General features: G+C 48.1%; 2 protein-coding genes and 1 long non-coding RNA gene across 4 annotated transcripts; 1 reads left to right on the top strand and 2 right to left on the bottom strand.

Annotated features, from left to right (window-relative positions):
- Nucleotides 1-1,270: 1,270 nt before the first annotated feature.
- Nucleotides 1,271-17,094, bottom strand: gtf2e1 (general transcription factor IIE, polypeptide 1, alpha). Of its 2 annotated transcripts, none has more exons than XM_062456501.1 (6): nt 16,317-17,094; nt 15,643-15,766; nt 15,054-15,524; nt 4,984-5,185; nt 3,983-4,218; nt 1,271-3,564 (listed from the first exon to the last, which is right to left on the bottom strand). In XM_062456501.1, the coding sequence occupies exons 3-6, from the start codon at nt 15,499-15,501 to the stop codon at nt 3,110-3,112; spliced, it is 1,341 nt and encodes a 446-aa protein (XP_062312485.1). In that variant the 5' UTR covers nt 15,502-15,524; nt 15,643-15,766; nt 16,317-17,094; the 3' UTR covers nt 1,271-3,109. The 2 variants fall into 2 exon arrangements, with proteins under 2 accessions (XP_062312485.1, XP_062312484.1); XM_062456500.1 differs by having other exon boundaries at nt 1,271-3,570; nt 16,317-17,080.
- Nucleotides 7,301-8,202, bottom strand: LOC134016146 (uncharacterized). Its single transcript, XR_009929418.1, has 3 exons — nt 8,153-8,202; nt 8,060-8,090; nt 7,301-7,941 (listed from the first exon to the last, which is right to left on the bottom strand). It is a non-coding gene; the product is annotated as an uncharacterized LOC134016146 (long non-coding RNA).
- On the top strand, nt 16,372-18,623 carry rabl3 (RAB, member of RAS oncogene family-like 3). Its single transcript, XM_062456504.1, has 8 exons — nt 16,372-16,528; nt 16,895-16,986; nt 17,097-17,226; nt 17,318-17,432; nt 17,592-17,742; nt 17,882-17,953; nt 18,101-18,139; nt 18,253-18,623. The coding sequence occupies exons 1-8, from the start codon at nt 16,483-16,485 to the stop codon at nt 18,307-18,309; spliced, it is 702 nt and encodes a 233-aa protein (XP_062312488.1). The 5' UTR covers nt 16,372-16,482; the 3' UTR covers nt 18,310-18,623.
- The last annotated feature ends 22 nt before the right edge of the window (nt 18,624-18,645 follow it).

Below are 18,645 nucleotides of genomic sequence, written 5' to 3'. Positions count from 1 at the left end.
GGTAGCTGGTGATACTAATGAGGCCAGGGATCTGTGTTTTCATCCTGACCTTTGGCTTTGCCCCTCCAGGTATCTATCCTTTCTCTTTCAACCCATCCCTATTGGAGGTTAGAGAGGGAGAAGCTGGGGAGGTCAACATCCTCTCTTGGGTTACATAAAATACCAATACAGAGCCCTATAGATGTATACTGTGCCTTACTTTCATGCATTATTTGTATGTAGCTTTGGATTAAAGTCCTAAATGTACTGAAACTTATTTGACTTGTTGCGATGCTGATTGGAACCCAAACTCGTTCTTTCTGGCATATAAATGGTTATGAGTATACAGCAACCATGGAAACCTATACACGTCTACCGCATCGTTGAGAAAGTATTTAAGAACACATGGTTCCACCTGGGTGCTACGTACTACGTCACTTGAGTACCCAACAGAGAACGTGACACCCCAAGTTGAACGACATAAATTCCCCCCCGGCTGACACTTGACATAACATGGTCAATTAGCTTGGAGCTCGTTTTAACGCGTACATCTTTAAATAGCTTCCTCGGCTTTATTTTCCCTCGTTGACGGGTGATATGAAAAGACGTGACAGGCAAACGCAGTCCAACTGAAGTCATACAAGCCTCTAAAACGCAGATAGTCCCAAAGTAATGGCCTGCAGATAGGAGGGAAAGTTGTGTATTGAGTTTGTGTGTGTTTAGTCTTTGAGGGATGCACTTTACCTTCTCAACTCTGCTGTTGACGTCTGATCTAATGCGCTCCGGCAGCTTGTCATTGCTCGCGAGTCGCACCCCCTCAGAAACATGCTGGCTTTTCACAAGGAAAAAAAGAGCATAACAAGTGTTTCCGACAGCAGTGTAATAATTAAGTAATTCATCAAATGGAAATTATTTGGCCCCAATAATTTTTTTTAATTCTTCACTGAAGGGTGCACTACACCCCATGGAGTTCTAACCGTAGGCTAGTCTTGGAGCTAGCAACACATTACAAAAACGGTGTATTTTAAAGTCGAAATGGAGAAGTGGTACAGTTAATCAGGACGAAATAATGGAGGTAAGGAGCTACATGTATCATTGAATTAAATCTCTAGGGTTGGTGGAGCATCAGAGGTAATAACGACATACACATTTACATGTATAAGAACAATTTAAGCTTAGATCTTCTGGATAATAACCATGCAGCATTGCAGAGATGTCGGACAAGCAAAACCATGCACTGCTTCCGTAACCTACATAATAGGGTTACAGTTAAAGACTGCATCACACTGAATCCAAACTCAAAACTTTATTGATGAGCCATTAACAAAAAACGTTGAGGAACCAGAAATCTTAGAGCAAAGTGCTCATCGCTGACAGGTTCACCTCGAGTTTGAGCGGCAAAGAGGTGTGGATAAGAAACACAAACATGACGCCATGGAAACCATTAGAAACCATTAGAAGCGTTCAAGCGTCCAAGTTCATTTTGTGAAACAAAACAAAAAAAACTTTGGCTTCACCTTAATTCTAACACATCCATAAAAAATATTTTTGTTTACAATAAATTTGTATTCTCTCTATTCCGTTAATAAACAGTTTGTATATGTTTTCCCCTGCCAACATGAAAATACTGCTGTGTACTTTAGTAAGACAACCAGAAAACTGTGGAGTGGCACTGTGCAACACGTCGACAGCCTTTTCACATTACACAATATGAAAGAAGAGGGAGGAGCGACAGAGCCTGTAGGAGACAGATAAATAGAGAGATAAATAAGATAGAGAGAGACAGAGGGACACCGTAAGAGAAATAGATGGAGAAAGAGAGAGGGGTGAAGGAAAGAGAGCCAGGGAGAGAGAGAGAGCGTAAGGGAAAAAGACGGGAGGGGAGGGAGAGAGGGGAGGGAGGGAGAGAGAAAGGGGAGAGAGAAAGGGAAGGGAGAGAGGAGGGAGACAGGAAGAGAAAGGGGAGGGAGAGAGGAGGGAGAAAGAGGAAGGGGGGAGAGGAAGGGGGGAGAGAAAGGGGCGAGAGGAGGAGGGAGGGAGGAAGAGGAGGGAGAGAGAGACAGGGGGTTGCTCCTGGGATCTCTGTAAATGTCAGGCCACCCTCTTTAGGGGGAGTCACCCGCCTCGTCGCAGGTCACAGCGTCCTGGGGGTTGCCGCAGTAACATCAAACGTGGTTCTTTGCTTCCTGCTGCTGGGACAGCCCAGTAAGAAAAGAACCTGTAGGCTCTGTGTGTGTGTAGGTGTGTAACTGTGTGTGTGTGTGTGTGTGGGATGGTACATATAATGAATAATACACCGAGGAACGTGACCTGAGAACAGAGAGGCCTCAGTGTGAGGACAGATGAAACAGCCGGTCCAAGGCAGCGTGGGCTGGCTGACAGTGTGAGAGAATATAATACTATAAAACTGACAAGACACTGACTGGCACGAGTGGAAATACAGCCAGGACACAGAAGTCTCTGGAACAAACAGAGAGCATCCTGCAGACACCTGTGAGGGAATACAGTGGTGAGATGGAGGTGGTACTAACTGTCTTCTAAACACTCTGGCATTTAGATGTGGCATGTCCCTTTTGTAGTTCTAGTGGGATGATGGACTACAGGCAGACTGACTTCCTGTTATCCTCTTGAAGATCCTAGGTGAATTGTGGGACAAGTGAAATTATCAAACATAAACCGTATGTGTGTGTGTGTATATATATATATATATATATATGTGTGTGTTCAGAAGTACATGTCCTCTGTATGTGTGTTCAGAAGTACATGTCCTCTGTATGTGTGTTCAGAAGTACATGTCCTCTGTATGTGTGTTCAGAAGTACATGTCCTCTGTATGTGTGTTCAGAAGTACATGTCCCCTGTATGTGTGTTCAGAAGTACATGTCCCCTGTATGTGTGTTCAGAAGTACATGTCCCCTGTATGTGTGTTCAGAAGTACATGTCCCCAGTATGTGTGTTCAGAAGTACATGTCCCCTGTATGCGTGTTCAGAAGTACATGTCCTCTGTATGTGTGTTCAGAAGTACATGTCCCCAGTATGTGTGTTCAGAAGTACATGTCCCCTGTATGTGTGTTCAGAAGTACATGTCCTCTGTATGTGTGTTCAGAAGTACATGTCCCCTGTATGTGTGTTCAGAAGTACATGTCCTGGAAGAGGTTCTGTCCTATCTCGATGTAGGCCTCCTTCTCGTGAGCGCTCATCAGCTCCACCAGCTCAGGTTTCTGGCTCACCTCCCTGTAGGAGTACGCCTTCCCAGCCACCATCACCATGTGGTCCTCCCCCACCTCCTCAAACTCCTCCTCCTCCTCCTCCTCCTCCACCTCCGCACGCCGCTGCTGGGAGGAGCCGGCCCCCGACACAGGGGGCGGGGCCATGGGCGAGTCCTCGTCCGATTCGCTGGTGTCGCTGTCCGAGTCGCTGGCGTTGCCGGCGGAGGCGAGAGCCTTGGCCGCCGCCTTGGCCCCGCCCCTGGCCGGCCCCGCCCCGCTCCTCTTCTCGTGGATGAGGAGCGCCCGCATGACCTCCTCGTTCTCGTCTGATTGGGCGGCAGCTCCGGCCACGCCCTCCTGGACCCCGGTCCTGTCGTCTGCGTCTAGGAGAGAGAATCACACATCAGTCTGACCTTCCTCTCAACACACACACACACACACACCTGACAGACAGGAGGCCACAAGGCGATGTGAATCATACACTAGGCTAGCCTAGACTAACGAGGACACCCCACCTCGCCCTCCTGCTAACCATGCTGCTGATTGCTCCCATCCAGCAATTACAGCCCTGCAGGGGGGCGGGGCTACAGCCCTGGGGTCTCCCTGCCCTTGGAGCCAGGCAACACGGTCGCTGGAAATGCCGGGGTTGGGGTAGGGGTGTATGTTTGTGTGTATATATGTATTTTTATACATTTATTTAGGCAAAACAGGAAGAAAAAGAGAAATACCATATTCTCCTTCTCGCCCCTTTACCTCCCTGTCCCCCCCCCCCCCCCCTCTCTCCTCTCTCCTCACCTTTCTTGGCTGCGTCAGGCTCGGTGTACGTGCCCCCCTGCACGGTGCTCTGGGTGAGCCAGACGGGCCTGTCCCGGGTGGCCTTGGCCTCGCTGGCCCTCTTCCGCTGTTCCTCCTCCTGCTGCTCCTCCATGCTGATCTCCACGTTCTGGGTGTACATGTCGGCATAGGACGAGCCCCTGGACCACGCCTCGCGGTGAGGCCCGCCCGCCGCGCCCGCCGCCGCACGGTCACGGCTGCCAGGGAAACGAGGACGTCAGAAACACCACTTGACACTGGAATAAGGGCTTGGAACACTAACTGTATCTGTGTGTGTGTCTCTCTCTGTATGTGTGTGTGAGTGTGTGTGTGTCTCTATCTCTGTATGTGTGTGTGAGTGTCTCTATCTCTATATGTGTGTGTGAGTGTCTATGTCTCTCTCTGTATGTGTGTGTGTGAGTGTCTATCTCTCTCTGTATGTGTGTGTGTCTGTGTGTGTGTGTGAGTGTCTATCTCTCTCTCTCTGTGTGTGTGTGTGTGTCTATCTCTGTGTGTGTGTGTGTGTCTATCTGTGTGTGTGTGTGTCTATCTGTGTGTGTGTGTGTGTGTGTGTGTCTATCTCTCTGTGTGTGTGTGTGTATCTCTGTGTGTGTGTGTGTGTGTGTGTGTCTATCTGTGTGTGTGTGTGTGTGTATCTCTGTGTGTGTGTATGTGTGTGTGTGTGTGTGTGTATGTGTGTGTGTGTGTGTGTATCTCTGTGTGTGTGTGTGTGTATCTCTGTGTGTGTGTGTGTGTGTGTATCTCTGTGTGTGTGTGTGTGTATCTCTGTGTGTGTGTGTGTGTGTGTGTGTGTGTATCTCTGTGTGTGTGTGTGTGTGTATCTCTGTGTGTGTGTGTGTGTGTGTGTGTGTGTATCTCTGTGTGTGTGTGTGTGTGTGTGTGTGTGTGTATCTCTGTGTGTGTGTGTGTGTGTGTGTATCTCTGTGTGTGTGTGTGTGTGTGTGTGTATCCGTGTGGCCCACCTCTGCTTGAGCGCGGGGATCTCTGAGGGCTCGGGCTCCAGCAGGTCATGTGACAGGTTGACGTCCTCGGTCTGCCGCAGCAGGACGTAGATGGGCTCGATCTGTTCGTTGAAGCGAGCCACCAGCGTCCGCGCGTCCTTCTTAGGGACCGCTGACTGGTCCTCCTCCACCTCCGTCTGGCAGAAGGTGCAGCGGAACGTACCTGGGGGAGGAGTTACACAGGCTGAATACACCTGGGGGAGGAGTTGCACAGGCTGAATACAGCAGGGGGAGGAGTTGCACAGGCTGAATACACCTGGGGGAGGAGTTGCACAGGCTGAATACAGCAGGGGGAGGAGTTGCACAGGCAGAATACAGCTGTGGGAGGAGTTACACAGGCTGAATACACCTGGGGGAGGAGTTACACAGGCTAAATACACCTGGGGGAGGAGTTACACAGGCTGAATACACCTGGGGGAGGAGTTACACAGGCTGAACACACCTGGGGGAGGAGTTACACAGGCTGAATACAGCAGGGGGAGGAGTTGCACAGGCTGAATACAGCTGTGGGAGGAGTTACACAGGCTGAATACACCTGGGGGAGGAGTTACACAGGCTAAATACACCTGGGGGAGGAGTTACACAGGCTGAATACACCTGGGGGAGGAGTTACACAGGCTGAACACAGCTGGGGGAGGAGTTACACAGGCTGAACACAGATGGGGGAGGAGTTACACAGGCTAAACACAGATGGGGGAGAGAGAGAGATGAGTTATAACAGAGTTATACAGACAGAAATAGATATAAAGGGCGAGCAGTGTTGGGATGGAGAGAGCACGTGGGAGTCAGGACAAAATCCTGCATTCATAGAGAAAAAGAGGAAATCATCAAGGGGGGTGAATGTATCTGAGAGACTCAGGGGGGGGGGGTCAGAAACAGGAAACAGCTGAGCAAATGAGATAGAAAAAAAAAAACAGGGGAGGGAGTGAACGAGAAAAAGACAGAATCCAACAGAGAGAGAAAGAGAGATTGAGAGAGACAGAGGAAAAACTCAGAAAGTGAGAGAGAGAGAGAGCGAGACAGGCAGGCGAGAGTAGCAGGTCTCCTGTGCAGGTGCCAGGGGGGCTTGCAGGAACATGGCAGATGAATAATGCATGTGCTGGCGAACAGAGATAACAGAGAGAATAAGTGCATATCGCCCCCTCCGGCAGGGTGATTCAACTCCCTTTCCACCCAGGCCCAGCCTACCAACACTAAAACTACCTAAACACACATGCAACCCTCCCCCACCCCACACACACACACACACGGCAGTGTTTCAGGATTCTGGAATATAAATCCTGAAGTAGGTATGACCCAGTCTTGTTTGAGTGTGTCAAGACTAACAAAAAGCTGACACTGGCCAGGTGTGTGCGTGCGTGTGTGTGCGCGTGTGCATGTAGGGCTCCAGTAAGTCTGACTTGACATGTGTGCCTGTTAGACTGCACTATCACTGACATTGACCCCAGCGTGCTACTAAAACCTCTTCATCGGGGTAGCCGGGGGGAGGGTGACTGTGTGTGTGCGTGTGACTGTGTGTGTGTGTGACTGTGTTTATGTGTGACTGTGTGTGTGTGTGACTGTGTGTGTGTGCGTGGGACCCAAGGATGTCTGGAATCACCTGCTAACCTCTACTCTGGCAGGGGACAGGAATCTCATCCCACACACCATGGGATACCCCAGTGGGCTTCCAGGGGAATACTCACACACACGCACGCCTGCTTATCTCACACATGTGCAAACGCACACACACACACACTTCTCTTGCTACGTGTTGTTACACCTAACTAAGGTAGACGAATAATGATATATGTATTAATGGACACTCATGCATGCGCACAGACACACAGACACACAACTTTCCTACCCAGAAGGAGAGAGGATGTGGACTGGGCCATCTGGTCCCCTGGCTATTTCCAGTACCAGTGATTGGAGCTGTTCCAGCATGAGTCAAGACCCCCCATCTACTGTGTGACTGTGTGTGTGTGTGATTGTATGAGTGTGTGCATGTGTGTGAGTGAGAGTGTGTTTGTCTATGCATGACTGAGTGAGTGTCAGTGAGTGCATGAACGAGTGATTTACCAGACTATCTACAGGCTTATGGAACATTGGTCCCATCTGTTAGAAGACAGGCCTAGACTATGACACCACAGTCAAAGACCCGAGACAGGAAGAGATGGAGAAGAGAGGGCGAGAAAGTCAAGTGAGAGAGAGAGAGACAGAGAGAGACTGAGACAGAGAGACAGACAGAGACTGAGGCAGAGAGAGAGAGACAGAGAGAGACTGAGACAGAGAGACAGACAGAGACAGAGAGAGAGAGAGAGAGAGAGAGAGAGAGAGAGAGAGAGAGAGAGAGAGAGAGAGAGAGAGAGAGAGAGAGAGAGAGAGAGAGAGAGAGAGAGAGAGAGAGAGAGAGAGAGAGAGAGAGAGAGAGAGAGAGAGAGAGAGAGAGAGAGAGAGAGAGAGAGAGAGAGAGAGAGAGAGAGAGAGAGAGAGAGAGAGAGAGAGAGAGAGAGAGAGAGAGAGAGAGAGAGACAAGAACAAGGGGAGGTGGAGTGAGCAATAGGAAGCGTAAGCTTTGAGGAGAAACAGAGAGCTAATGACTAGCTGTCAACGCTCTAAAACCCCCATTGGGTTATCACAAGAACAACTTTGATAGCAACAAGAAACAAATCATGCAGTCTCTATGTTTTGGCTCCAATTCCTTCTTTCCTTTGTGACAGACATGGGAGAGGAAATAGGCAATTTGACTGAAACAAAAAAAACTAAGAGTGAGAGAGACTCCGCAGCGGCAGAGATAAACAGTAATTTCCCAATCCCAGACGAAGTACAGCAGAGACAGGAGAGACAGAGGGTCTGATCTCCAAACCTCTCAGACAAACAACGGAGCCCGCGCACGCCCACCGAGCCGAAGGCTAGCGCACGCACGCCCCAAAACACCTCAGGCTAGCGCACACGCCCCAAAACACCTCAGGCTAGCACACGCACGCCACAAAACACTTGAGGCTAGCACACGCACGCCACAAAACACCTCAGACTAGCGCGCGCCACAAGACACCTCAGGCTAGCGCCCACACACCCCAAAACACCTCAGGCTAGCGCACGCACGCCACAAAACACCTCAGGCTAGCGCACGCACACCCCAAAACACCTCAGGCTAGCGCACGGACGCCCCAAAACACCTCAAGGTGCCCTGAAACAGGGCCAGCGTTAGAGTGTTGGAGGGCGTTAGCCTCTATCATCTGGGCCCCGAGACCAAACCTGTGGGTGACTGATTGGGTGAGTGGGGATGGAGGGGTGGCAGGCATGAACAGACACAAGGCTGGGCGGCTGGGACTGACAGGTAATGGCCGCCAGCAACTTGTTGGGGTTTGACAGAGGGGGGTGTGGTGTGCTTACATTTACATTTAGTCATTTAGCTGACGCTCTTATCCAGAGCGACTTACAGTAAGTACAGGGACATTCCCCCTGTGGCAAGTAGGGTGAAGTGCCTTGCCCAAGGACACAACGTCATTTTGCACGGCCAGGAATCAAACCGGCAACCTTCTGATTACTAGCGGATTCCATCCGCTCAGCCACCTGACTCCCAGTGCTTGTCGAGTAACACCTCTCTCTCCCTGGTGTCATACCTCTCGACAGAGCGACAGGTATGACACCAGGTGTCACATTGACTCATTACCATGGCGGGCGAGCGAGAGAGAGAGCCCGGGAGAGGTGACACGACTCAGCCCTGGACCGATGAACTGAGAACTCCACAGAGGACAGACTTGCTTAGAACCTCCCTCAAGCACAAAAGTGCCAAACTGTGAGGAGAAGGTGAAGGAAAAGTCAACCGGCGACCTTCCAAGCCGTCGCGTGGAGGATAGACTCCCTCGCGTCTGTCTGTCTCCCGTGTTTTCCAGTGTACTGCTGGTTCCTATTCTGCTTGGTGTAGACCAGTCTCCTGACAGCACTTTCACCTCCCCTTTAATGTCAAGGACGGCAGGGGAGTTGCCTACTACTGACAGACAAAATAGTTTGGCCATGGAGGAAGTCGCCTCAAAAAGAGAGACTAGTAACAGAACTCGACTGGAGGAACGACCCTGGTAGACGAGTGACAAGGAGAAAAAGAGAGAGTATTTGTACGTATGTGGGGGGGTGGAGGGGGGGGGGTGAACTGCACAGAAAGCATTCCGACAGACTCCCAACGTCCTTTACAAAGTAAAAACCACAACTTTCACAAAAACCATCACTCGATCCCTCAGAGAGAAATTCTTTTGGTCTTTTGTGCTGGTAAAGACAAGGCCCCTCACAATTTCAACATAATCATAGACTAAAAACACTGGCAATTGCACGTCTGCAGAACTCCACACGCCAGCCTTTCTCCCCCTATCAAAAAGCGCCTGACAATTAGCAGTGAGACTAAGGGACAATGCTGCTTTGGGAAGCTTTTGTCACCAGGCAGCGAATAGAACTGGATCTCCTGCTCCATAATTAAGGCGTCTCTCTTTGGTTCGTGGTGATCCCTGTTTCCTGGGTCATTTCAGGGGTTCTTCCTTTCTGTGTGCTGATCAAATATGAATAAATTGGCCCAGAATTGTAAAGAGTCTGCCATGGACGGTTTTGTAACATCTTTTTTTTGTGGCTCTGGAGTTCGAGGTGGCTGATGGGAGTGGAGCAGGTGGGATAAATTGGGAGAGTGGTTGACTAATTGTGTTGGAAGGTGGTACGAGAAGACAGGGGGTGAAGCCAATTTGTGGGGAACCTTTTTTGCGCTCTCAGGGCAAAAGTTCTGACCTTTTAGTTTGTGGGAAAGTTAGTCAAAAGTTTGGTACGTTGTGCGTTTTAGTTTTGCAGGCCTGCGGGCCTGTGCAGTTTGGGGGAAAGCACACCCTCTCTCCAGCATGAGCAGGCAGGGATGAACGGGATGCAGGTAAGAGCACATAACTTAAGAGCGCACTAGAAAGAGAAAGACACAGCAATCGATATATTGAGGTATGCCTTTGTTTTCTTCGCCTTCTGCCTGAATTTCGGCTGCAAGCCAACAGAAAGTAACACCCACTGGAGGCGAATCACACCCCGACTGAAAACATCACTGTCAAAACGTCCTGGAGGGTCGGTGGTGTGTCAGGGGAGGCGTACCCAGACAGGTGACAGGAAAAACGGCTTCGAGGTAAGCAGGAGGTAGGTTGAGTGACCTTCGTGTCTGAACAAACAGGCTGTCGTGTTGGGATAGGACTAGAAGCGATGTATTAAGACTGGTGAAAACAGATGCGCTTTTTCTTTTTTGTGTGTGCGTGTGCGTCACCTGCAGAGTCATGTACTATTCTCTGTGATGTGGTGTCAGGTGTTGCTTGGCTAGCAGAAAGCTGCCTAACAGATTGGCTAACACGCGAACTGGCTGCTTGCTCCATCCTCATCTTAGCTCCGAGGGCTGGGTTACTGCTGTAGCAGCACAAAGTGATACGGAGGACAGACGATACCACAGACCAGAGAGACCCTGAGGAGACCAGAGACCCTGAGGGGACCACAGACCCTGAGGGAGACCACAGACCAGACAGACCCAGAGGAGACCACAGACCAGAGAGACCCTGAGGAGACCACAGACCCAGAGGAGACCACAGACCAGAGAGACCCTGAGGAGACCACAGACCAGACAGACCTGGAGGGAGACCACAGTGAAGGCAGAGAAGCCTTCTACTCTAAGCCGACTGCCAAGAGAAAGGCTTTGGTGTGTGTCGCTGCCTGTCTTGTACCTCTTGTCATCTTGAGAGGCTAAGGCCGTTAATTGGAGTAATGTCAATCAGAGTAATATCAATCAGAGTAATATCATCAATAGATGATAAGGATGTTTGTTCTGTGGCCAAAAAAACGGTAAACCATCTAAGGGTCAACAACAGCATTTTAGTACTCCAAGGCCAAGGACGGGTTTGAGACAACTTTCAGATCCTCTGTGACTTTGTCAGAGACAAGAAACGCCAGAGAGGGGAAGACGTTCTGGAAAAACACCCCACAATTACGGAAAGCTGCTTATCTCTTTAAAACAGTCGCCCCATCTGCGCGGAGATCTCCTTATCTGAGGGAGACACCCACCCAATCAAGGCGGAGATCTGTTTATCAGTCGGAGACACCCTCCAAATCACGATTAAAATCGACTTATCTGCTGGAGACACCAGCCCAATAGCGATACACATCTACTTCTCTGTGGGAAACACTCGTCCAATCAGGATGGAGGAGACATCTGTTCCCCCCACCCCAAAAAAAACATAACTCATCGAGGTTTATGCCGCTGTTAAAGGTGCTGTTACATTTGGCCCTGTCCGTGTCGCCGTGTCTTAAGTCTTCTTTAGAATCAATGGTGATTAAACTCCAAAGCTGCCCAGAGACACTTCACTTTTTTTAATCAATGTCGGAGACTCAACAGAATTGCTAGAAGAATCCCTGGACCATGTGAACATCCTCCTCAGTGGATGTTGTTCAAGTTCCAAGTATTTTATTGTCAGATTCATAGAACAACACAGGGTCAGACTGGGCACTGAAATTCTTTGGACAAGACAACACAAAGCAACCTGGCATAGCATGACAGTCCTCAGATCATAGGTTACACCTATGATAAGCTAACATATAATATACTAAACCACCTACATAAGTTGGTGAGGAGTGTTGCTGAAGCTCATTATTAGGGGCTGACACAAGCGGCAGTCAGAAGCAGCTCGGGTCTCAGACGTGAGGAGGACCGGGACCGCTTACAACACATGCTCTTTTCAGGTCGGTCGACTGCCAAAGGCGGACACCTGAAGTGGCAGACATCTGATGTCCAGTGATGGACACAGCACAGTCCCACCAGGGGCCCAGTGATGGACACAGCACAGTCCCACCAGGGGCCCAGTGATGGACACAGCACAGTCCCACCGGGGGCCCAGTGATGGACACAGCACAGTCCCACCGGGGGCCCAGTGATGGACACAACACAGTCCCACCAGGGGCCCAGAGATGGACACAGCGCCTCCCAGTTTGATTTTTCCTCTTTACAACATGATTTCGCAGCATTTTTATTTGTTCAATGTCTTGGTTTCATGTTGTTTTGCTCCGTTTTAATATGATTTTGCACACAGACTGACTTACACTTCTTTGACTGTTTTCACACTGTATCCTAGCAACAGTCCCAGTGGATGACATCTCTTCCTGTTTGGTGGCAAAGTGACGTCATTAAGCTTCACCGTGACGAAAAAGTTAAGCACATCGTCTTTGATCAAGAAGAACAAACTGAACAGCATGTTCAGCCAGCAGTCAAAGAGTTCTGAACTACATCGTGACAGGTGCTGTGTCAAAACAGATCAAAACTGTGCTTTTGACAATAATTTAATGTGATTTTTCAATTTGTATTTTAATTTATATTCAAATATGGGCCCTATACTGAAACTCAAAAAATGTGAACAGGTGGACAGCCAATATGGTTCAGAATTTTATAGAAATCATGGACGTAGTGATGTCTGGATTCTCTCACTGAAGAGGACTGACGTCAAAAAGCGAGTCCTGGTTCTGGTTTTCTTGCTCCTTCTCCCTGTGGAAATCTAGGCTACTCTCTGCCTCTAGCAAAGACACACTTGCATACAAAGTAATGAACAGCTCCCAGTGCAGCAGGGGGGGAGGAAGTGATGTCATCCACTTTGCAGTACAGTGCATCCTGGACAGGTGCCAGTTCTCCGAGACGGGATGAGAGAAAGAAATGAATAAACATTGGAGCGATCAATCACTTCTTTCCTCTCTTCCCCCCCCCCCCCTCCCCTGTGAGTACGTCCCTCCACCCTGCAATAAAAAATCCTATCCAAGTCAGACAGGCCTGGTGTTGCATTCCGATCTGTGCCAATTCTTTTGTTTTTCAAATAAAGAGGTTATTACTGTGTGTTATTGTTGCACAAATGGACTGCTGGTTGACTAATATGTTTCTTGGCAAGAACTCGACGCCGGATAAGACCAGCCCTGGTGCTATCTGCTAATGTGCACCATAATTAAGAAGCCAAATCTCCAAATTGGACTGTAACCATGTTTTTCACTTTGCACAAATGGGAGTCCTTTTATAGGCCACCTCCCTTAACAACTGTGATGTACAAAGTGGCACGAGGCAGGTTCCTTGGGGCAGACACATGCTCAGAACACAGTTACTCAGTTGTAATGTCCTTATTTTGTGCTTCGCGTGATCACTGTGACAGGTGGAGGGGCACAGTCATTTACTGGTGAGGTAATCAGAAACACTGAAAAGACATCCAATTTCCACACCCCCTCAAAAAAAAAAAAAAAGTATTTATCCTGATTGAAAATGTATCCAGGCATAACTGAAAGAGCTGAAAAGATCATAAGCAAATGTTCCCTGTCTATGTAATGACATGCTACCTTCACAATAAAAATACATCTTTCTCCCACTCACTGCGTCATCCTCCCAGGACACTCCAATGACTTTGTGATCATCAAGCACAATAACGTGACTAAACCCTCAGTCCTCAGCTTGATCTGCCTCTACGCACCTGCCTACTGAATACACACGTGCCTTACACTTTGGGGGTCAGATGGCTGAGCGGTTAGGGAGTTAGGCTATTAATCAGAAGGTTGTTGGTTCGAATCCCGGCTGTGCTAAATGACGTTGTGTCCTTGGGCAAGGTACTTCAACCTACTTTCCTCGGGGTAATGTCCCTGTACTTACTGTAAGTCGCTCTGGATAAGAGCGTCTGCTAAATGACTAAATGTAAATGTACACACTACCTTGCGGCGACTCGTATGACAGGCTGCATGCATGTGAAAGACCCACTGGTATTCACTTGTACTGAAAGAGAGTAATGGGAAGTATAAATCATGAGCTTTCACCATTGACTCACAAATAAAAGTGAATTCAGAGATATTTTGATGGGAGTTTTACAACCTGATGGGAGTTTTACAAGAGGACGCACCCAAAAATATTTTAAAAATCAAACCTGGTAAACAGGCGTGGAGAAACCTGTTCGATGAGAGGGATCTACTTTTTGTGAGTGCTTGTTTGCTCTCCATGCCAGTGCAATTGGGTGTATAAAGGCCCGAGGCTTTAAAACTTCCGCACCTGCAGATCAGCAGGAGTCATACGCAGGGGCTGGGCTGACTGTTCAGCCCTCCTTCAGACTAGGCCCTGAGCCCAGACCCCAGCTGTCCTCCTGATAGGAAACGGACGCCCCGGAAAGAGGCCGGCGATAGACCTGGCGTCACACAGCTGATTTGTGTATGTGTTTGGGTTGGGGTGAAATACCCCCGCGCATTATACAGTCCTCACCACGACAAGCCCACTGCCAACAAGCCAAGCCTGAGAGTTATAGCCTGACTCACCCGCAGGAGGTGTGCCAGTGTACTGTGTGTGTTAGAGTAAGTGAGTGTGTGTATGTATGTGAACGTGTGGGTGTGCGAGTACAGAACTCTCTTTCCCTTCACTCTTAGTAAATAATTCTGGGGCAAGGGAGGGGGGCGAGAGAGGCAGTACTGAACTGCAGGTCGGATGAATTATACATGGCAGGAAGCACTGAAAGGCAAACTGGAGCCACTCAGAGCACCGCGCCCGTGATCCTCGGACTGTGTGCAGGAAACAGAAGGGACAGCAGAGAGCTCCTCGGTGAGGGATGACAGGGCAGACGAGGGTTTCTCAAAAATGTCTTGAACTCTTGAGCCTCCTCCCAGGTAATATCAGGATTATTGCGTAACTGGGTCTTAAATGCAGGCTAGATCCATTCAGCTGTGTACGTATAGCTGTCAGTTGTCCAGTTGCTCTGGTGAAGACGTATACTGCCATCTAGTGTTCAAGAAGGACTTACTGATGTTACTCACCATAACTGGTCTAAAGCCACCGAATATCTGGGTTTATCTTAATAGTGAGCTTGATTATTGCATGCTCACAGCCCCATTTGCCTCCATGCTTTAATTCTGTCCATTTCTTCAGATTTATCTTAAACTATCTATCTAATCCCATCCACTAAAACAACCTTCTCCCTCTCCCCCCACCCCTTCTCTCTCACCTGTCAATAGGCTGGGTCTCCCCCTTCCCCCTTCCCTCTCACCTGTCATGGGGTCGAACAGCTGGTTGGCCTCCAGGTCAGTGAAGGTGCTGTAGCAGCAGGGGCAGAGGAAGGACGCCCGGTTGGTGGAGTCGCGCTCGTCCGTCTCAATGCGCCGCCGCATGTGGTCCAGCTTGTACTTCACCACGTTGACCAGCAGACGGTAGTTGATGAAGTAGTAGTTGTGGCGCGTGGTTTTCCCGTCGGCCGCTGTCTCCACCCTCATGCGGCACTTGACGAACTTGTCCCCCTTCAGCGTGTTGAGCACCGAGCGCAGCTGCTTGCGGTCGAACTTCAGCAGCTCCAGCATGTCCTCCTCGCGGACGCAGGGGTTGCGGATGAGCACGTCCAGGGCCAGGGCGTGCTCCACTCCGTAGAAGCCCCGAACTACTTGTTTGGCGAGGCGCTTCAATGCAGCAGGGACCTCTGTCAGTAGCTCTGGCTCACTCATCTTCAACGGTTCATAGGAGTGTGCTAGAGAGAGTATAGAATATAAAATATGCTTTAGGAAATAGGCCTCAGTACTGGTGGACAGTACAATGGCAGAAGTCTGTGCTGTACACGTATATTGTGTGGTGGGAATGAGCTGTACCGATAGTTTGGCTCCGCAAGCAAAGGTGTAGGAGACCGGCAAAATGCCACGGTGAGAGGGACTGTTTCTGGAAAGGACTCCAGCCAATTGGGAGCAGGGCTGCTGCTGTTCGTGGGAATGGATTCTGTGGAGTAACGATTAAACGATTGCAAATTTCTTCACAAGACGACACAACATGATAATTTAGCTGGCTGCCGTAATAACCTGTCTACTAACTGCCAACTGGATAACTCGACTAGGCGTTGCTTAAAAATACAATTTAAAGCACATACAAATGCTGACGTTCTGCTATGCCAACTAAATATCTTGCCGACGTTGGCTCACCAGCTTGCTAGTTCACTTTACTAGCTAACTACAACTAGTTGCTACCGAGCGACATGCGGTTGAGTCAAGAATATTTGCCAGCTATGCTAGTTACGATTCTTCAACTGGTTAATCTCTACAACATTGCCATTTGTTTAAAGTTATTCATGATTAGTGCATTTTCCTGAAAAAAGTATTTTCTACTTTTGCAATAAAAACAGCAAAGCTAGTCAAGCTAGCTAGTTAGTCTAGCTAACAACAAATTTAATAGCTAGCTAGCTAGCCGATTGATGGTTCAAGTCATAACGTAAAAAGCGAGACTAATAGTACTACGAAGAGCTAAGCGTATAAGGTTTGTGACCGTCGCTTACTTTATAAGATTACATTTGTTCCTGTAATCAAGTTCAGGCGATTGTTTCGTGTATCACGCTTCACTGATGTCCCGGAAATGAAACCCGGTAAACAAAACCATGTCCAATCAGAGTGCAACGTTGTTTGAGGCCCGGGGATACTTTGATATACTTCTGGTTCACAAAAATGGCTTCTCTTGACAGAGTGAAAGTATTAGTTTTGGGAGATTCCGGTAAGTAGCGCTATAATTTTTATATTTTAAATAGATAGTAGTATTTTCACCTGTCTGACATAAATAAAGGATATGTTCGCGGACTTGGTTTAATCTAAAGTTGGTTTATTTACATAAAAGTCCGTCGATTAGCTGCTACTGCCCTGTGTTAGGAAAGCAACAGCGCTTGTTGTTGAACAAGCGCTTGTTGTCGAACACTAAATAAGAATACACTTTTGAACAGCTAGCCGAGCTAATGTAAACGTTAGTAACATAGCTAGGCTAGCCAGCCAATCAACCCGTGTGTAGGCCTATTCTTAAATACTAGCCAACTCTTAGTTGTAGGAGGCTAAACTACAATGTGTCCTCCTGTCTTTTCCGTGACAGGTGTGGGGAAGTCTTCATTAGTCCATCTGCTGTGTCAAAATCAGGTTTTGGGGAATCCTTCATGGACCGTTGGTTGCTCTGTAGATGTGCGGGTAAGAAGGAAGCGCTGAGTGACTCAACGAGCGATCAGTCTGTTGTTGGTTCCTGGCTGCGACAACTGTCATGTGTTGCTTTGAGGGTTGTTTATGAAATATCATTACAGGCGCATGACTACAAGGAAGGTACCCCGGAGGAGAAGACCTTCTACATTGAATTATGGGATGTTGGAGGGTCAGTAGGAAGTGCTAGCAGTGTTAAAAGCACCAGAGCGGTTTTCTACAACTCAGTCAATGGTGATTAGTATACTTTGTGGGTATAAAGCATTCAGAAAACAAACACGTCCATGGATCAGGTGGTAATAATGCGTCTTTTGCATCTTTGCAGGCATTATACTAGTTCACGATCTGACGAACAAGAAATCCTCCCAAAATCTATATCGCTGGTCTTTAGAAGCCTTAAACAGAGACTCGTCGCCAACAGGAGTTATCGTATCAAATGGGTTTGTTTTGTCACAACAGTCAGCACATAGCAGAGAATAATTATATTATAGGCTACTACAGCTACTAATATTATAACTTACATACATAACTACTTCAGATATCGCTAAGCTTTTTGCGCTAGTGTTTTGTAATATCCCCTCTTTGTGTGAATGCTTCAGTGATTATGACAGAGAGCAGTTTGCTGAGAACCCAGTGCCTTTGTTGTTGATCGGCACCAAGTTTGACCAGATCCCAGAAAACAAGCGCAGCGATGTTCTCAACAGGACAGCCTTCCTCTCTGAAGACTTCAACGCCGAAGAGATCAATCTGGTAGCTACCTCTAACCTTTCTTGTTGGAGTCCTCTGCGACCATCAAGCTAGCCACCGCTAATGTGCAACGCCAATTAGCCTAGTTTTGTACCGTAAGCCATTGGAACAGCTTGTTATGGTACATTTGCTATTATTGCAGGACTCCACCAATCCAAGATATCTAGCTGCCGGTACCTCTAATGCAGTGAAGCTAAGTAGGTTCTTTGACAAGGTGAGATGTTATGATGATTGTAAATATATACTGTATATGTGTGTTTGTGTGTATTGGCATGCACTACGAATGGAACACAAATATTAAATTGAATAGTTTGCCTAAGTTTGTATGTGAGCAGTCTGTTGTCTGTCCCATTTCTGTTAGGTCATCGAGAAGAGATACTTCACGAGAGATCCAAGTCAAGTATGTATAATGTTGTTTTTTGTCTTTCAACGTCCTCAGTTTTAGTGCATAGCATGTTGATACAGTCACCTGTTCATTCTCTATCAAAAAAATATGACTTCCCCTCTCTTCAGATGACTGGTTTCACAGAGCGAAAAAGGTTCAACTTCAAAAGCCAACACTACGACTGAGCTTGCAGCCACAGGGCATGAGTGGTCTGTGGTTGTAACTCTGCAGCACAGCATTTCTCTCTTTCTTTCTCTACGTTCTTCTGTTTCCCACGCATGATTTAATTCCTAATAAGACAACTTGTAAATAGAAATAAAACACAGTTGTGTTGATTGCTTTAAGAAGTAGCGGTGTTGGTGCACAGGGGGAATCTTACATTTATTAATTTTGACATGCATTTGCTCGTCTATTTACAAAAATGTTTCCAACAGACTTGAGTTGTCTGTTCCACACTGATGCTAATGTAATGCTACCCTTTCTCAGATTTTTGCTACATCAGCAAGTGGATTGTATATTTT

The sequence above is a fragment of the Osmerus eperlanus genome, chromosome 3 (assembly GCF_963692335.1).
Source record: "Osmerus eperlanus chromosome 3, fOsmEpe2.1, whole genome shotgun sequence".
In the NCBI taxonomy this organism is placed as follows: domain Eukaryota; kingdom Metazoa; phylum Chordata; class Actinopteri; order Osmeriformes; family Osmeridae; genus Osmerus; species Osmerus eperlanus.
This window is presented reverse-complemented; position numbering and strand designations above follow the sequence as displayed.

Bases quoted from the DNA above. Each gene is read 5' to 3' on its own strand.
- gtf2e1 (XM_062456500.1), bottom strand. From the start codon at position 15,501: ATGAGTGAGCCAGAGCTACTGACAGAGGTCCCTGCTGCATTGAAGCGC. The intron at 5,186-15,053 runs GTGAGAGGGAAG...CTCCTCCCCCAG, and splicing joins GCTGTTCGACCCCATGACAG to GTACGTTCCGCTGCACCTTC. The intron at 3,571-3,982 runs GTGAGGAGAGAG...TCTCTCTCCTAG, and splicing joins GCCTGACGCAGCCAAGAAAG to ACGCAGACGACAGGACCGGG.
- rabl3 (XM_062456504.1), top strand. From the start codon at position 16,483: ATGGCTTCTCTTGACAGAGTGAAAGTATTAGTTTTGGGAGATTCCG. The intron at 16,529-16,894 runs GTAAGTAGCGCT...TTTCCGTGACAG, and splicing joins ATTAGTTTTGGGAGATTCCG to GTGTGGGGAAGTCTTCATTA. The intron at 17,433-17,591 runs GTTTGTTTTGTC...TGAATGCTTCAG, and splicing joins GGAGTTATCGTATCAAATGG to TGATTATGACAGAGAGCAGT.